The sequence below is a fragment of the Myotis daubentonii genome, chromosome 2, assembly GCF_963259705.1.
Source record: "Myotis daubentonii chromosome 2, mMyoDau2.1, whole genome shotgun sequence".
Taxonomy (NCBI): domain Eukaryota; kingdom Metazoa; phylum Chordata; class Mammalia; order Chiroptera; family Vespertilionidae; genus Myotis; species Myotis daubentonii.
In genome coordinates this window covers 100,995,928-101,012,420 of record NC_081841.1, presented here as the reverse complement: position 1 = coordinate 101,012,420, position 16,493 = coordinate 100,995,928, and the positions used below count along the sequence as shown (strand labels likewise).

General features: G+C 45.8%; 1 protein-coding gene across 3 annotated transcripts in view; it reads right to left on the bottom strand.

The window, feature by feature from the left end:
* Window positions 1-9,170: 9,170 nt before the first annotated feature.
* The window catches only part of ATP8A2 (ATPase phospholipid transporting 8A2), a 680,267-nt gene continuing 672,944 nt past the window's right edge, over window positions 9,171-16,493 (bottom strand). For all 3 annotated transcript variants that reach the window (XM_059684018.1, XM_059684019.1, XM_059684020.1), the window contains one exon: window positions 9,171-15,008. In XM_059684018.1, the coding sequence (XP_059540001.1) occupies window positions 14,911-15,008 (98 nt within the window). In that variant the 3' untranslated portion in view covers window positions 9,171-14,910. The remainder of the gene's footprint in view (window positions 15,009-16,493) is intronic.

Below are 16,493 nucleotides of genomic sequence, written 5' to 3'. Positions count from 1 at the left end.
TGAATTTAATAAGAGGCATCGTTAGGCCAAGGCAATATTACATTTATTTAAATGCAGGATCCAATATAACTAGGTATTATGTAGACGAGCACATGAATTTTTCTTTGATTGCAACAATTAAATAAAATGTTTGTATTAATTTCAGAGAGAGATGCAGGGAGAGCGAGAGAGAGAAACATTGGTTGGCTGCCTCCTCCACGTCCCCTTCTGGGGACTGAGCCTGCAACCTGGGCAGGAATCGAATGGGAGACCCCTCAGTGCACTGGACAATGCTCAGCTACTGAGTCACACCGGCCAGGGCACAAGAATTTTCAAATAGCCATTCAGTTAACAATGCCTGAGTTAGGACAGGAACGTTAGCCGTATATGCTTTATTTTTGGATTCTTCTTATGGTGACCTTTGTGAGAATATTTGCTGCTTCTATCTAGATCAGTGGTTCTCAAACTTGGCTGCATATTAGAATCACCTGGGAATCTTTTTAAAATCCTGATTTCTGGGCCTCATCCTCCGGAAATTCTGTTTCTTTGTTACTAATGTTGTGGCCCCACCCCATAACAAAGAAACAGAATTTCTGGAGGATGAGGCCCAGAAATCAGGATTTTAAAAAGATTCCCAGGTGATTCTAATGTGCAGCCAAGGTTGAGAACCACTGGTCTAGATTTTAATCACAGGATGACTCCAAATATTTGGTCCCACAGAAGCAAGTGGGGATGGCAAAAGTTTGAAATCATTAGAGCCATCTTAAAACAATTTTTCTTAATAATAATAAATTGGAAGGCTAAAAGTGATCTGGAGTGGATTTTTTCCCTAGCTTTTATTATTAATGTTTTCATATTAATGTTTTCATTTTTAAGAAACCAGTACAGCATTTCTATATTAGTTTTAGTTTTAAGAAATTTTAAATCTAATGAAAGGTGTATTGGAACAGAAAGATCAATAGTCATTCAGCAATCACTAATTGAGAAGTATCAGAACCTTATTTGATTCAGTGACTTCTCTATTTTACAATGTGGTTATAAGAAAAAAACTGTGGCCTGGCTGGTGTGGCTCAGTGGCTGAGCGTCGTCCTTTGAACCAAAAGGTCATGGTTTGATTCCCGGTCAGGGCACATGCCTGGGTTGCGGGCTCGATCCCCAGTGTGGGGCATGCAGGAGGCAGCTGACCAATGATTCTTTCTCATCATTGATGTTTCTATCTCTCTCTCCCTCTCTCTTCCTCTCTGAAATCAATAATAAAATGTATGTATACATATATATATATATCTACAAGAAAAAAATCGTGCTTGACAAATGGTATTTTAGCCCACATTCATCTCTGCCATTAGTAGAATTGAACCTCATGACTACAATGTGCCTCGGACTACATTGCACATGGTGGTGTTCCATGCATGCTGGTGGCCTTGGTTTGCTGCAGAGGCACCCCATCTGGACACCATCCACAAGGTGCTTGGTCCCTGAAATGCATGCACATCTTTTTATGTCGTGAGCCTGTTACATGCATTCCCAGGTTAGTAGCCCAGAGCCCTTTAATAAATTTAAGAGGGTGAGAGTCAGGTGTATATTTGATTGCATCTTATCATTTGGGAAGCAGCAGCAAACCCGTTTCTTATTTATTTTTCCAATATATTTTTATTGATTTCAGAGAGGAGTGGAGAGGGAGAGAGATAGAAACATCAATGATAAGAGAGAATTATTGGTTGGCTGCTTCCTGCATGCCCCGCGCTGGGGATGGAGCCCGAACCCAGGCATATGCCCTTGACTGGAATTGAACCCGGGACCCTTCAGTCCGCAGGCTGACACTTTATTCATTGAGCCAAACAAGCCAGGGCCTGTTTCTTTCTTTCTTTCTTTCTTTTTTTTTCCTTTTTTTTCCTGTTTCTTAATTTAATATCTGTTGTCACCAGCGTTGATAATGCACGGGTGAAACATTTTACGGTTTCACTTTATGTTTTCACAGCAGTGACCTCATCCTGGATGAGACCTCCTCCTTTCCCTGAGCGTCTCCCTGAATCCCCAGAGTCACTGAGCACCTCAGTAGCTCATGCACACTTCACTTACACATTGTGGTCGAATAAAAATGGCTACACATTCTTTGAAACTCCTTCTTTGGAGAAGTGGGGTGTCAGTCAGTCCCTTGGGTCTGGGTGGGCTCTGGGGCTTCTGCACAAATAGAACCTGGAAGTGACTCTGTGCCTGTTCGCAGCCCCAGGCCTTAGCGCCTGGCAGCCTCTGCTCCCTGCCTCTCGGAACGCTCACCCTGGGAACCTTGAGCTGCCACCTAAGAAGTCTGAGCACCCCGAGGGCACTGCGGTGGAGAAGCCACGTGGAGAGGCCCGGAGACACCATGAAGCGATGGAGGGGCCCAGGCCGTTGTGTGGCCAATGAGGTCACCCCAGCACCACGGAGCAGAGATGGATCGTTCCTGCTGAGCCCTGGCCAAGCTGTACATGTAGGAGTACAAGGAATAACTGACATTCTTTTCTTCTTCTTTTTTTTTTTTTTACTGTGGTAAAATATACATAACATAAAAGTTATCGCTTTAACTATTTTTAAATGTACAGTTCAGTGGCATTAAGTACATTCCTATTGTTGTACACCATCACCACCACCATCTCTAGAATTTTTCATTTTCCTAAACTCAAATTCTGTATCCATTAAACCAGTGGTTCTCAACCTTCTGGCCCTTTAAATACAGTTCCTCATGTTGTGATCCAACCATAAAATTATTTTCGTTGCTACTTCATAACTGTAATGTTGCTACTGTTATGAATCGTAATGTAAATATCTGATATGCAGGATGGTCTTAGGTGATCCCTGTGAAAGGGTCATTCGACCGCCAAAGGGGTCGCGACCCACAGGTTGAGAACTGCTGCATTAAACACTAACTCCCTGTAACTACTTCACCTAGCCTCTGACAACCACCTTTCTATTTTCTGTCTCTATGAATTTGCCTATTCTAGTTACATCATATAATGGAATCATACATTTGTCCTTTTGTGTCTAGCTTGTTTCATTTGGCTTAATGTCTTCAAGTTTCATGCATGTTATAGCATGTGTCAGAATTTCCTTCTTTTTTAATATATATATATATATATATATATATATATATATATATATATATATATATGGATTTCAGAGAGGAAGGAAGAGGGAGAGAGAGATAGAAACATCAATGATGAGAGAGCATCATTGATCAGCTGCCTCCTACTGGGGATTGAAACCGCAACCCAGGCATGTGCCCTTGACCAGAATCGAATGCGGGACGCTTCAGTCCGCAGGCCGACACTCTATTCACTGAGCCAAACCAGCTAGGGCAGAATTTCCTTCCTTTTTAAGGCTGAATAATATTCCACTGCACCTACAGATCACATTTGTCTGTTGATGAACATTTGTGTTGTTTCCACCTTTTGGTTATTGTGAATAATGCTGGTATGAACATGGGTGTGTAAATATCAGTTGAATTCCAGCTTTCAATTCTTGATACACAGAAGTGAAATTGCTGGATCATATTACAGATCTGTTTAACTTTTATTGAGGAACCTTATTGTCATTTTAAGCCACTAAATGTTGATGTGGTTTGTTACAAAATAATAGGTAATATTCTGTTTATTTACATGTCTATTTCTCTTACTGGGCTGAGTTCTTCTGTATTATTAGCACATAGCAGCATGCCTGGGACACAATTATGAAATGAGTGAATGGAGACTCTTGCAATCAGATGTGATCTTAAAATATTTATCAATCTAAATGGCAGTAGTTACTGATCAGACATAATGGACAAGTGCATTGTAGGGCCAGGAGTCTTGCCTGCCAGGCATCACCACTCAGTTGCTGGATTGTGGAAATTTCAGAGATGGTGATGATGGACACTGGTCTGCCCCTTTACTAATAGGGAACTGCCAATTTATCAACTGATATGGAAGTAGTTCAATATTTTAACAAGCAGAGGGTGGATGCTACACATCAGCCCTGTCATCACCATTGCTCGGAAGGAGGTAGGGAAGCTTTATTTCCAGTTCCGTAGGTGAGAAAATTGTGCAGAGGAATTAAGTGACTTCTGCAAGGTCACGAGGCTAATAACTGGCCAAATTTCTGAAGGCAGGTGCTTTGATTCTAATTTCATGTTCATCCTATAACACAAGCTGCACATGTGGCCTGATTGTGAGGAAGGTTATAACCTTCTTGGGCAGACAGGCTTATGTGTGAAAAATGCGTACTATAGGGAAGTGCAGGCCTGGAGTGCCAGCTGCTGCCTGGTGCAGAGACGGGAGCACCATCGTCTGAGAAGGGTTCCTGGAAGGTTGACTATAATCAAGCTTCCAAGGCCAAGAAGCCGTCGGGGAGAAGAAGGGAGAGTGAGCAGAGAGATGGGATGGGGAGGTAAGACTGGGTGCGGATGGAACTGGGTCTGGCTGAGGTAGAGGCTCTCTTTGGTGAGCAGAGAGGCTGCCATTAGGTGGGGAAGAAAAGAAGACACTGTTGTTTCCCTCCTCTGGTCACTTATCTGTATGGCCAGCAGGGAGAAGTCAGGACAGAGAAGTTTTAAGAGACTGGCAGGAGAAAGACAATGGCATTTGTTGAGTAAAACTTAACTGGGGAGCCACATATCTAGCCCTGGTGTCAGGCTGTGGTGCCTGCATCGAAGGGCAGTCACCACCTGCTATAAACTGAGTGTTTGTGTTGCCCCCAAAGTCATGTGTTGGAATCCTAACCCCAGAATGCAATGGTGTTAGGAGGTGGGCTTTTGAGAGGTGATGGTCATGAAGGTGGAGCCCTCGTGGCTAGTATTAGTGCTCTTATAAAGACACCCCAGAGAGATTCCCTGGCCCCTGCTGCCATGTGAGGCACAGCGAGATGACAGCTGTCTGTGAGTCAGGAGGCAGGCCCTCACCAAAAAAAGAACCTGCATCGTGAACTCCCAATCTCCAGAACTGGGAGAAATACTTGTTTGTTATTCACTAGCCGCTTTGCCCATGTATTTTTGCTATAGCAGTCCAAGTTGACTCAGACACCATGTATGCTGCACAGCATGGTATCAGATTATATAGCCTGTTGTTTATTGTCTGTCTCTCCCACTAGAATATAAGCTCCAGGAGGCTGGGGACCTGGATTAGTTCACGGCTGCATCTCCAGTGTCTGGAAGACACTTCGTATTTCAAAGAGCAGTGAGGGAGGGTGGCCTTGGAACACCCTCCCAGCGGAGGCTCCCTGGGATGGGTGGAGTCAAGATCCCAGAAGGGCTGCTTGGCATCAGCGCAGGAGCACGCTTCAACTGCAAGGCCCAGCGCTCTCCACCTCTGCCCGCTGGGTGAGGCCCTGGGAGCAGGGGCCTCAGCAGCGTTAGCAGAAAGGCCCAGGTGCTCAGACAAACATCCGGCCGTCCGGTCAGTCAGCATGGAAAGGGCCCCGATGCATTTCCCGTTAGCACACTCAGTTGCCAGAAGTGGGTTTTCTCCTGTTTCCCCAAATAAGAAGCGAGTTAAGTTATTTACCTTCCATGGCATCGTCGGAGCTGCTTTGCCAAATTCTCAAGGTTAAAAATAATTTTTTTCTTTTGTATTCATGTACCTTTGTGTCTACTCTATTCTCTCCCACAGAACCATTGTGTGTGTTTGTGCTTATGAACACAGTTTCAAGAGCACCCTGAACATCTGAATGGGGTTCCCTCTCGCACAAGGAGGCTCCTCTCATCTTCCTTTTCCACAGTGTCTCCCACCAGCAGGCCGATTGGAGCTTTTCATCAAAGAAACTGGATAACTGGGTTCCATTGAAATGTTTCTAGTTAAAGTATTAAATAAATGTGTTCAGAGGTGGTTTCTGTTATGAATGAGTAAGGGTCACCGCACCCCCCGCCCCCGGACACACACACACACACACACACACACACATGCACACACACACACACACACGCACACACACACACACTCTCTCCCCATTCTCATCCCATTTTAAATGTTACATTGAAACAAATTTGAAGGCTTTTTCTTGGTCCATCTTTGTAAGTCATTTGTGGGCAGCTTCTCTTAAGGACACTGGGAGGGACAAAAGTGACTAACGGCTTTGTTCACGGCTAAAGGGCTGTTCTATTTCAGCTCACGGCAGCTACTCAGACCCTCCATGCAGGGCCCTTTGGAAAGCAATCATGACAACCGCCTGCCCCCCAGCCAGGGCAAGACGTGTTAGGTCAGCAGAACTTTAAATCAAACACACTTAGTGTATGCACAACTTCCATTTTGAAAGTTGGGGGGGGGGGGAGGGGGAATCAGGAAGCATTTCTTGGCAATTAACTTAAATATTTCAGCCGAAACCGGTTTTGCTCAGTGGATAGAGCGTCGGCCTGCAGACTGAAAGGTCCCAGGTTCGATTCCGGTCAAGGGCATGTACCTGGGTTGCAGGCATATCCCCAGTGGGAGATGTGCAGGAGGCAGCTGATCGATGTTTCTCTCTCATCGATGTTTCTCACTCTCTATCTCTCTCCCTTCCTCTCTGTAAAAAATCAATAAAATATATTTAAAAAAATATTTCAAATGAAAACACATGTTCTTGAGAGTATGGGAGAGAGTACAGGTAGCATTAAACCATGTAAACAACTCTAATAACAATGATATAGAGACTCCTGGGACAGACCCTTTCAATTCAAGGCTCAGGCAAGGCTGTTCTCTAAGGATGGCCTGTGCCCCCTTTCTGGAAGCATTTGTCGCTCTGGAGTCCAAACCCAAAGACAGTTCATTGCAAAAAGAGACAAACAGCTGAAGACGGAGCTTTGAGGCCAACCCTGAAGAATATGAAATCATTTTGTTTATGTGTGTAACCTACTTTAAATAAATGAAAGCTTAATATTTGGGAGCTGGACTCTGTGTGTTTGGGACGTGTAGCTTTTGGTAGATGATTTTAATTTGTACTCCTTTAGGTCAGAGCGCCATGTGTTGTCCAGTTACAACTGCTTCACTTTCAAAGATTATGGGAAAGTTCCTTTGAAAGATTCATATGTGGAACAGAATGAAGTCAGAAGGCATGAGGGGCTGGAGCACGCTTGTCACATGCCCTGTTGCTTTGATATAGATTTCAGTCCCTCCCATTATATACGTACTTCACATAAACAATTTGAGAACAAATAGCAGAATCTGAATGATTTTTCAAAGTATTCTGAGGTGTGCGTTTTTTTCCTCCTGAGAGAAAACTATTCTAAAGAACATTCCAGTGGTTCTCAACCTTCCTAATGCCGCGGCCCTTTAATACAGTTCCTCATGTTGTGGTGACCCCCAGCCATAAAATTATTTTCGTTGCTACTTCATAACTGTAATTTTGCTACTGTTATGAATCATAATGTAAATATCTGATATGCAGGGTGTATTTTCATTGTTCGCGACCCACAGGTTGAGAACCGCTCCTTAGGCAGACATGTAGGTTCTTCGAAGGGTCTTCAGCTGCTAGGACCTCTCAACGGTTCAAGTTTACTCTGGTGATCACAAGTGAAGGATGACATTTCAAAAAAACCACTGTGGCAGCCAAGGCAGATTTTGGAGACACGACCAAGAAATGGCGAAGGTTGGAATAGAATACTTTACCATTGACTGTGTGAAATAATTTCCAGTTTTACAGGATTAAAAAAAAGCCCAGGCCTATGCAGAGTAGAAGAAAGTCACTTCCTGCTGCACTCGGAGCGGCCGGGCTCCGCGGGAAGTAAGGCTGGCCTGCTGCCTGCCTGGCCTGGGCGACCAAGGCCAGGGCTGCTGGCAGATCCCGTTCTAATAGGACACAGACCACCTGGGAGGGATCACTCAGCTAAGGGGAACTGTAACATGGAAGTGGGCAATTAAGAGTTATTTTGGCTTCCAGGCTCAAGCCTCTGCAGGCAACTGCCTCTCCCAGGGAAGTCCTCTACCCGCAGGTTCGGTCCTCAGCCCTGTGGGTGAAGGGTAAAGCTGCCCAAACAAAGCCAGGCAGGCCTGAGCCAGAGCCTGACGCTGCTTCCTAGTGAGGAAGCCTCTGCCTCTATGTTCCCAAGGCCCACATCGACCTCGACAGCAGCCGGCCCTCCGGCTCCACTCGCCCCGGTGCAGCATGGCCCCTGCAGTGCGAGTGTGCGTCCCAGGCCCCATGTTGCTCCCAAGGCAGTGGACTCTGGCCTGAATGCCATGCACTGCTCCTACAGGGAATGGGTAGAGGTCTCCTTACACTTTTAAAAATAACACAGAGGAGGAAAACTTCCTTTTGGTCTCTTAGGTTCTGTGGCGGGTCTAAGAATTTAACTGAAATAAGGCAGATCAATGGGAGAAAAGTATACAAATTTCATATTTTCACATGTACATGGGAATCTTCAGAAGGACAATGAAAACCGCCCAGAAGCCATTAAGCTCCCAAGCTTATAAGGGAAATTGTGTGCATGTGACAAGACAAAGGCTCTTGGGCTATCGACAATAAATTGTGGGATAGTGACTAGGGCATACATGGGCGGGGGGTGGGGTGGGTGTAGGTGGGGACACTAATGGAAAGCCAGGGCTATTTTGGTAGATGTGTTTGTACATGTCCATTCCAGCGTTGCTCCTCGCCCCCCCCCCCCCCCCCCCCCCCCCCCCGGTCTCTGGTGATAAGAATGTTCTTGTCTTCCTGATGCAGGGAGGGCCCCGTTGTTAGGGGGAGTGTACGGATCTGCTTTTAGGTGGAAGCAGGAGAGCAGAGAACTTCTCCTGCATCTGGTGACTCTCCAGGGCCTTCAGCTCAAAATGGTCAATATGCCAAAGTGGTATGTTTGGGGAGCATGCTCTGAACCCCTTCAATAACAGTGTCCTGATTTCATGCCTTGACGACCGAATTTAACCTCCCCACATTTCAGCTTGCAAGGAAACTGAGATGTACTAAAGGCAGTAAAGTAATTGTGGGAAGAAGACCTCCTAGGCACATTTTTCCTTTAAATGATCAATCCAGACTCAGCGTGGCCCCGTGGACCCTCTTCTCATGACGGAGACCGTCCTCCGGGAGTACATGGAGCTCATGTTAATTTGCAATTCAGATCCCCCTGCACTCCTGCCGCTTACCAGCACTTCCTCCAGAGCATATATATGTAGTCTGTACCTGCTGACAAAACCTATGTGTTAGAGTCCAAAGTCCCTTTGGCACCAACTGCTTATTAGTGAGAAAAAAATCCAAAATAAAACACGGCCCAATCATTTACTTTAACAAAAGATTTATTTGAAACAGGTTTGTGCAGACACACACCAGTCAACAGGATTGATCAAAGCCACGAATCACTACATTTTCCAAAACCTCTAAAAATACAAGTAAATGCCCTTCATTTGTATTCACTCCAGGAGGGAACCCTGCTCCGCTATAATGTGCTGCTATAATTTAACAACCAGAGGACATTAATAGGATGTGAAAATGGTAACACTTCTAGAGGGAGGGAACAAAACCCCCACACTCAACAGAAGAGCTCACTGCTCTGCTGGGAGCCAATTAGACGTGCCCCCACAGCTCCACTCCTCTCTGCATAACCAGATTAAAACCTCCCCGTCACAAACAATATTTAAGCAATCTGAGCACAGATGTGACAGCAGACAGGAGAGCACATGGCTTCACTTGCATGAGAAAACACCACAAAGATGTTGCCTTCAAACAGGAACCCAGTGACCTGCAGGAAGGGGGATCCAGGGAGGCCGCCGCATACCCCTGCAGCTGGCCTGTGGGCACCACCCCTGCAGCTGGCCTGGCTGCAGCTGCTGGCATTGCCCTTCAGAGGGAAGTTTGAAGGCAGGCAACACCACACACCCCTGAGCTCAGCGATCACTGGCAGCATGGGAGAGTGTCAACCCTTGCATTGATTTTATTAATGAAAAGTCAGAACTGTGTTTCCTTGCCCAGCGATCTATCTGGAAGGAGGAAGGCTCTATGACAGGGCACACTTTCCTTTGCAGTTTTTGTATTGGTGTTTATTGATCCACCTGCACGCCAAGCTACCTCAGGGAACCCAACTGAATCCGATCCCAGCGGAAGTGGGTTCACGTCCTGATCTTTGGGCTCTCTCCGGTCTGGCCCTTTCCTTCCACACTGGAGAGCTTGCCCATAAAAGGCTCTTGATAAGCTCTCTTGACCCATGAGTTTCCTGGGCAGCACTATTTGGATAGTGCTATTACTTCAACTTTCTTCTTCCTATTTCTGTCATAAATCAAAGCTACCTGACAGTTTGTTCCTGACTTTTAAAACGAACAGGACTCCTTTCTTTCTTTAGCCAGGACAGAAGAAATGCCGATGGACTAATCTTGTGTGTTTTTCTTGGTCTGGTGCCTGGGAGAAAGCAGAGTAGATATCTCTAAGGCAACCAGGGCAAGAGATTGTCATTGGAAAATGAGGCAGCCTGGGTGTGAAAAGAATCATTCTTTTGTGTCCCCTAAGTCAGGGGAGCAGAGGTGTTTGTCAGACTTAGCAGCTATGCATCAGGCTGCGGGTAAGGTAAGGGGTGAACTTGCCCCTCCTTTCTGCTTCCATTTCTTTTGTAGCTTCTGGCCACTTCAATTTATGTTGGTTCAGCAGCCTTTCCTTCACACTGAACACTGCACCCCGATTCACAACTCACCCAACCCAAAATATGAAGAGAGAGTTTCGAACAGAGTACCAGTATGAGCTTGGTATTAGATGAAGCTGCTGTGATGGAGAATGGAAATGTGTACTGTGGAACAATTTGGGGTGCTGAGAAAAGAATACATGAAGAGTACAAACATCAGGTTGAGTATTACAGGTCTATTCCTTTTGAGAATACTTATGAATATATCATTAAGGGGGGTCTACGACCCATGGAAACCCTTCTAAAGGTTCTTCTTGCCCTTCAAGATGGACAAATGGCTGGAATGAGGCTCAGTATCCTCCCCGAAGGCGACCCTGAGACAAACACAGCGCTCAGCAACAAAGCCAGCGGATGTTGCTTCCGCCTTGCATGGGGCTGTCTGCTCACTATCTCCATCAGTACTGTATTGGCCAATTTAATCATTTGCATAAAGAGAGTATTGAGTAAATAGGATGGGGGATGCCACCTTTTGACTTGACCTGATAAACATATTTCTTTGCAAATTATTACTTCAGGCTCTGCTTAACTATAGCCATAGTTTCCCTATTCACATTTTTTTTTGTGGTTCCCAGGAGATGAGAGCTACATTTCAAATGCTGAGGCTAAATCACTCCTTGAATTACATTGGGACAATGAGCCTGGGCAGTAATTCAAACCCTGGCTGAAATGTGTGCCGTTTTTTCACATGTTCAAAACCAAAGACAACGTTCTATTGCAAACATTCTATTCAACTTCTGGTCTAAGACATAAATCCCCAGGAACAAGAATCTGATAGGAAGTTCTCTTCCTATGCTTCAAAAAAATAAGATAAAGGGTCATTGTTATAACAAATGGAGATTATAGACCATAGCTTTATTTTTTTAAATGCAACCTTAAAGCTGTAATATATACATCCATATGCATTTTCAGATGTTAGTTACCTACACTCACTTTTTTTTTTTCATTATTCACTGTTTCTTGACAAGTTATTACTGATTTTCACTGCCGGCTCCCTACAGCAAGATGTGAAACCTTCTCAAGGAAAAGGAAATGTCAACAGAGTTCTCAGCCTTGCTCTGCTGAAACCCAGGCTCCCGTTTTAGGATATTACTCCACGAGTGTTAAAGAAACAGCACCTCCTTTAGCCAAACACAGGTCCTGTGTGCTGGACTGATCCAGAAAAGGGCCACATACGTGTGCACCTGTGTGGGAGATGAGAGAAGGTACCGCTGGTCAGGAAGCCTGGAATATTCTGCCTAGAGACAGGATAGACACATCAGCTACATCTCCCAATTATTCCAAAGCCCAGTCTGATCAGTAATGAAGTACTAATCCCAACAACAAAGTAGAAATGGTTGGTTTATTCTGCTCTCTCCTCCGCCCCTTTCAATGTGCAGTTTCCACAGCCGCCCTTGCCTGCCCACGCTGGTGGAGAGCTGAATTCAGAGCCTACTACTCTGAACTGTTGGTCTCCCTCTGCAGAGTCAGCAGAATGGGACATGGGCTCAAACAAGAGTCGGCAGTCTGTCTGTGCAACACTAGACTAAGGCTGAGCCTGCGTGGGTTCTGCCCCTTTAGCCCAATCCAGAGACAGGCCCTGTGTGCTGACCGAGTGTGACCTGCCAGCCTGCATGTCACTTACTGTGTGGCAGAGTGACAAGTCCCATGTGGCATTTCCACTGAGCTGACAGCCAGTGTATGCAACTTAGTCCAGTCCACCCTGCTCCCTGGGGAGGAGTTGTGTGCGACACTTTGACCTCAATTTAAAGATAGGACAAATGACACAGCCCCTGAGTCGCCCTGTCTAAATATTCTACATCACACATAGTGACAGCTGCTCCTCCTAGAAACCCAATTTAGTCATCTGGCTACAAGATAGCTTAACTGCATAAGAGAATAAATAGAAAGGCATCACATCTACTGTATTCTGCGTGCATGTTTCATTATTGCAAAGACTGTTTAGTCTACTTCTCAAGAAAATTAGAAAATATACTTAAATCTCAGAAAATTTGAACTGTATTTAATGTAAAAAATGAAATAAAAACCAAAAAACCCCAAACACCACACACACACACACATTCTAATTCACAAATCTGATTCAGAAGGTTTTCAGTTCAAGAGAGAGCTAAGTGTTTGACAAAGAATTGAGTTTGAGTTGCCTCTTTCCAAACAGACTTAGTTTTAAATGAAACCAAATAGTCAGGATGCCTAATGCACATTCATTTCTCACTTTCATTTTTCCTCTGTATTGAGACCATCATCTCTTTGGGTGTGCAACAAAGACATACTAGTACACCTTGGTTTGTGATAATTGTTAGACTCCCCTGCCCTCTGTGATGACAGTTCTTCAATGATTCACTTTGCTGGGTGCTATAGTATTTAAATGTTTCATCACCTTGGGGAGGAAGAAGTGGCAATTTTCTGAGCCTCACCTGTTAATTGCACTGCCTTGCTTCCCCTCAAGCCCTGGACCCTGGTCACCTCTTAAGTGAGGGAATCGTTTTCTTAGTTGATGCAAATCATAGTTATTTCAATGCCCAATAAGATGTAGATGTTCTAAAAATAAAGGGTTAGGAAGCAAAGTGCACTATTGTTTTATTTCCTAATCTAGCACAGCCATTCCCAGAGGGACTGTGTCATTGCAGCCAGTAACAGCTGCCCAGAATTATTTACGTTAAGCTATCCAGAAATCTGGTTTGGCAACCAAAGCAGAGAGGAGAGAACGTGCCTCCAGGCTGGTCGTTTATTAAGGGCTCCAGGTGCTCACATGATCGCCTGAAGGCATCCAGGTTCTGTCCAAATTTAGAACAAGGGACTCTGCAGTTTGGAAAGTCAATGACTTCCCTTCCTCTTCTTACACTCAGGGTACTTCCTACTGTGAGCGGTGCCTGTATCTAACACTGACTGAATAAGGAAGGAAACCTTGTCGATATAAAAAAGGCTGTGGAAATGTTTGGAATTTTTTTCAATTAAAACTGCCTGTCAACATCGTGTTTAACCTCCTGGACATATTAGGCTGACCAGGACATTAGTCTGGGCTTCGGGGCTTGATTTCAGAGTTTCCACTCTGACTTGGTGAGAAGTGTCCTCTATGCTCTCCTCCCTGTGTCTGTGTCCTTGCTTTTTGCTTTCTCCTTCCATGGTCATCCTCCTTCCCACACTCAGGGGTCCTCTCTCTCAGCTGGGTTTGCATATTCTCTCTGGTTCCAGAGCGACAGAGTGATAAGTATGTTCCTTCACTGGGGAGACATGCTCTAAATTCATTCATTTTCCAACAATGAAAATCCAAAATGTGCTCTCAACTCCTAAGAAGACAAGCATGGGGTCTAAGTTAAGAGGATGCTAAAAGTCCAGTGGTCTGAAGGCTGGGAAGTGCGTATTGGGAGCCTGGCTAGCAGGGTCCCCACCAGCGCCCTGACCCGCAGGCTTCCCTGTCACCACAAAGAGGCAGGTAAACTGTAGAACATCTGCAGAAGAGCTGCTTCTTCCCTTTAGTTATAGAAGGAAAAGGGCGGTGGAAGAAGGGACTTCTTGCATCTGTATCTGTATCTGCTGTAGAGAAAGGACGGATGCGGACTCGGGTTGTTGCCCACCAGTGGCCATGCACTGAGCACAGCGGCCAGCCATGCAGAAGGTGTGAGGACGAGGGATCTGGGTGGCACTGGGTGGACTGGGCCAACCCCTTGGGAAGGGTGCAGAAGATGGTGTTGGAACACAGATGGTTTGCCCCACTGGGAATGTGGCTAAGAGTTTCACATCAACATTCTCAGGTTACCAACATACATATATATATAATAGGAAACCATATATTTGTGATTTCATTGTAATCAAGAAATTTATGCCAACTTCATACAAACATAATAGGAATCAAAGCAAGACAGCAACCTGCCTAAAGTGGTCTGCCTGCTGTCTGTGGACTTTGTCTGTGAGGTAAAAGGACAGGAAGCAAGTGTGTCCGGGCTCCCTGCCACGGGACAGGCTTCTCACGCAACATAAAACTCTTTCATCCCCGCTCCCAGAACAACCAGTACTGATGTTTAAATATCGATGAAACATAATGTTTTTAATTTCACACCTCACAGAGCACAGCTGAATGCTTCATAACAACGTAAACAAAAGTTAGGCCAAGCACTGCAGACAAGTTGGGAGGAAAGAATGGCTTCCCCCGCGGTATATACTCCAGGTTTGCGCGGGAACATATAACGAACAAACCGGTTGGCTAAGGCCACAGAAATGTGTTTTCTCATATTTTGGCTGCTGACACCAGTCTCTTCTGACAAAGATGTTTTAACACTGGGTACAAAAACGGCATTTCTTCCCCAGGATCAATCAGGAAAACTTGACTCGTAGTTCCTCCTCACTTTCCCGTCTTATTTCCGCTTCGATTTCTTTTTGGTGGTGTCATAAGCACGAACAACTTCTTCCTGAGTAACGGCTCCATGCTCTTCTTGAGAGAAGGCGTACCCATCTGAAAGAAGCGCACAGGAGGGAGTGGGTAAGGGCAGAACCGGGGGAGCGCACGAGGTTCGGAAGAAGCTGCTTTTGAGGAGACTACAGCTGAACTGGTGGGAGTCTGAGACGGGGAGCCTGTGACCCAGAAGGGGAGCATGCGCAGTGTGGGTGTGTGGTGGTAGGATGCAGCCTGGTGGGCTGGGTCGAAGGGGTTCTGGCTGCTGACGCTGGGATGGGAATGGCTCTGAGGGGTGGCCTCCCATTTAGGAGCTGCAGTTGAGCTCAGCGTGGGAAGCATAAACAGTGGGTCACTGGTCCATGTCTGCCCTTTCCCACTACCAATCAAGTTGTTCTGCTCCAGAAATGTCCCAATGCGCCTGAAGCTGCAGGCCGGCCAGGTAATTTATGAAGCTGTAACATGCTGGGGAAAACATGCACCAGCTCACAGTGAAAGCTGGTAATGGGCACATGACGTTCGGAACGGTCCTGTTTCTAAATTGGGCTGATTTGGGCTGGTAATAAGAAATTACAGTGGGTAACACATCTTATTTTTGTGTAAAGAAAAAGATCACAAGATAAAGGCAAGAGGAATTTAGTGATTGGCCCTGTGGCCACAGCAAAACTGGTTCTTACAATCAGCTCCAGTAATAATAATAGAAATAATAATGATAATCCTATATAATAAAAGTCTAATATGCAAACCGACCGACCGGCAGAATGACTGGTTGGCAGGGGGCAGGGCTGGCAAGCAGGCGGCACCAGGCCAGCCAGGATGGGTACCAGTGGGCAGAGGGAGGTGACAGTGATCAGGGGGCGGTGGTGACCAGCAGTGGAGAAGGGACAATTGGGGGGGTGGGGCCAGCTGCTCACTGGCCTGGTGCTGTCCCCTGATCGCCCCACAGGTTGCCTCCTGCAGAGGCAGGATTGGGCCTAAGCCATCAGTCGAACATCCCCTAAGGGCTCCTGGTCTGCAAGAGGGCGCAGGCTGGGCTGAGGGACCTCCCCCCCGCCCCGAGTGCATGAATTTTCATGCACCAGGCCTCTAGTAATAGTAATAATAGCAGCAGCAGCCAACAATTATTAAACACTGTGTGTACCAGGCACTGTCCTATGTACTGTGCACAAATGACTCATCTATTCCTTTCAACAGCCCTATGAGATAGATGCTAGTGTCTTCCCATTTCACAGATGGGAAAACTGAGGCATGGATTGATTTCATGATCTGCCCAAGATCATAGACCTAGTGAGTTGCAGTTTGGAGCCAGACCCAGGCAATGTTTCTGCAGGGCCCACACTTTCCTGCATCACTAGTTCTTAAAAAGGTTTAGCAATAGTGGGCTTTCCTTCTTAATTGGTTCTGCCCACAGATGGGACATTTATAAGATGCCCTCTCTGTTGGCTAACCCTTCTGGCTCAGGTGTGCAGAAAAGTCCCACAGCTGGATGAGACATTCTGACCAAGACAACATAGTAAAAGCCTAACAAAGGTGACTCCTACCCAG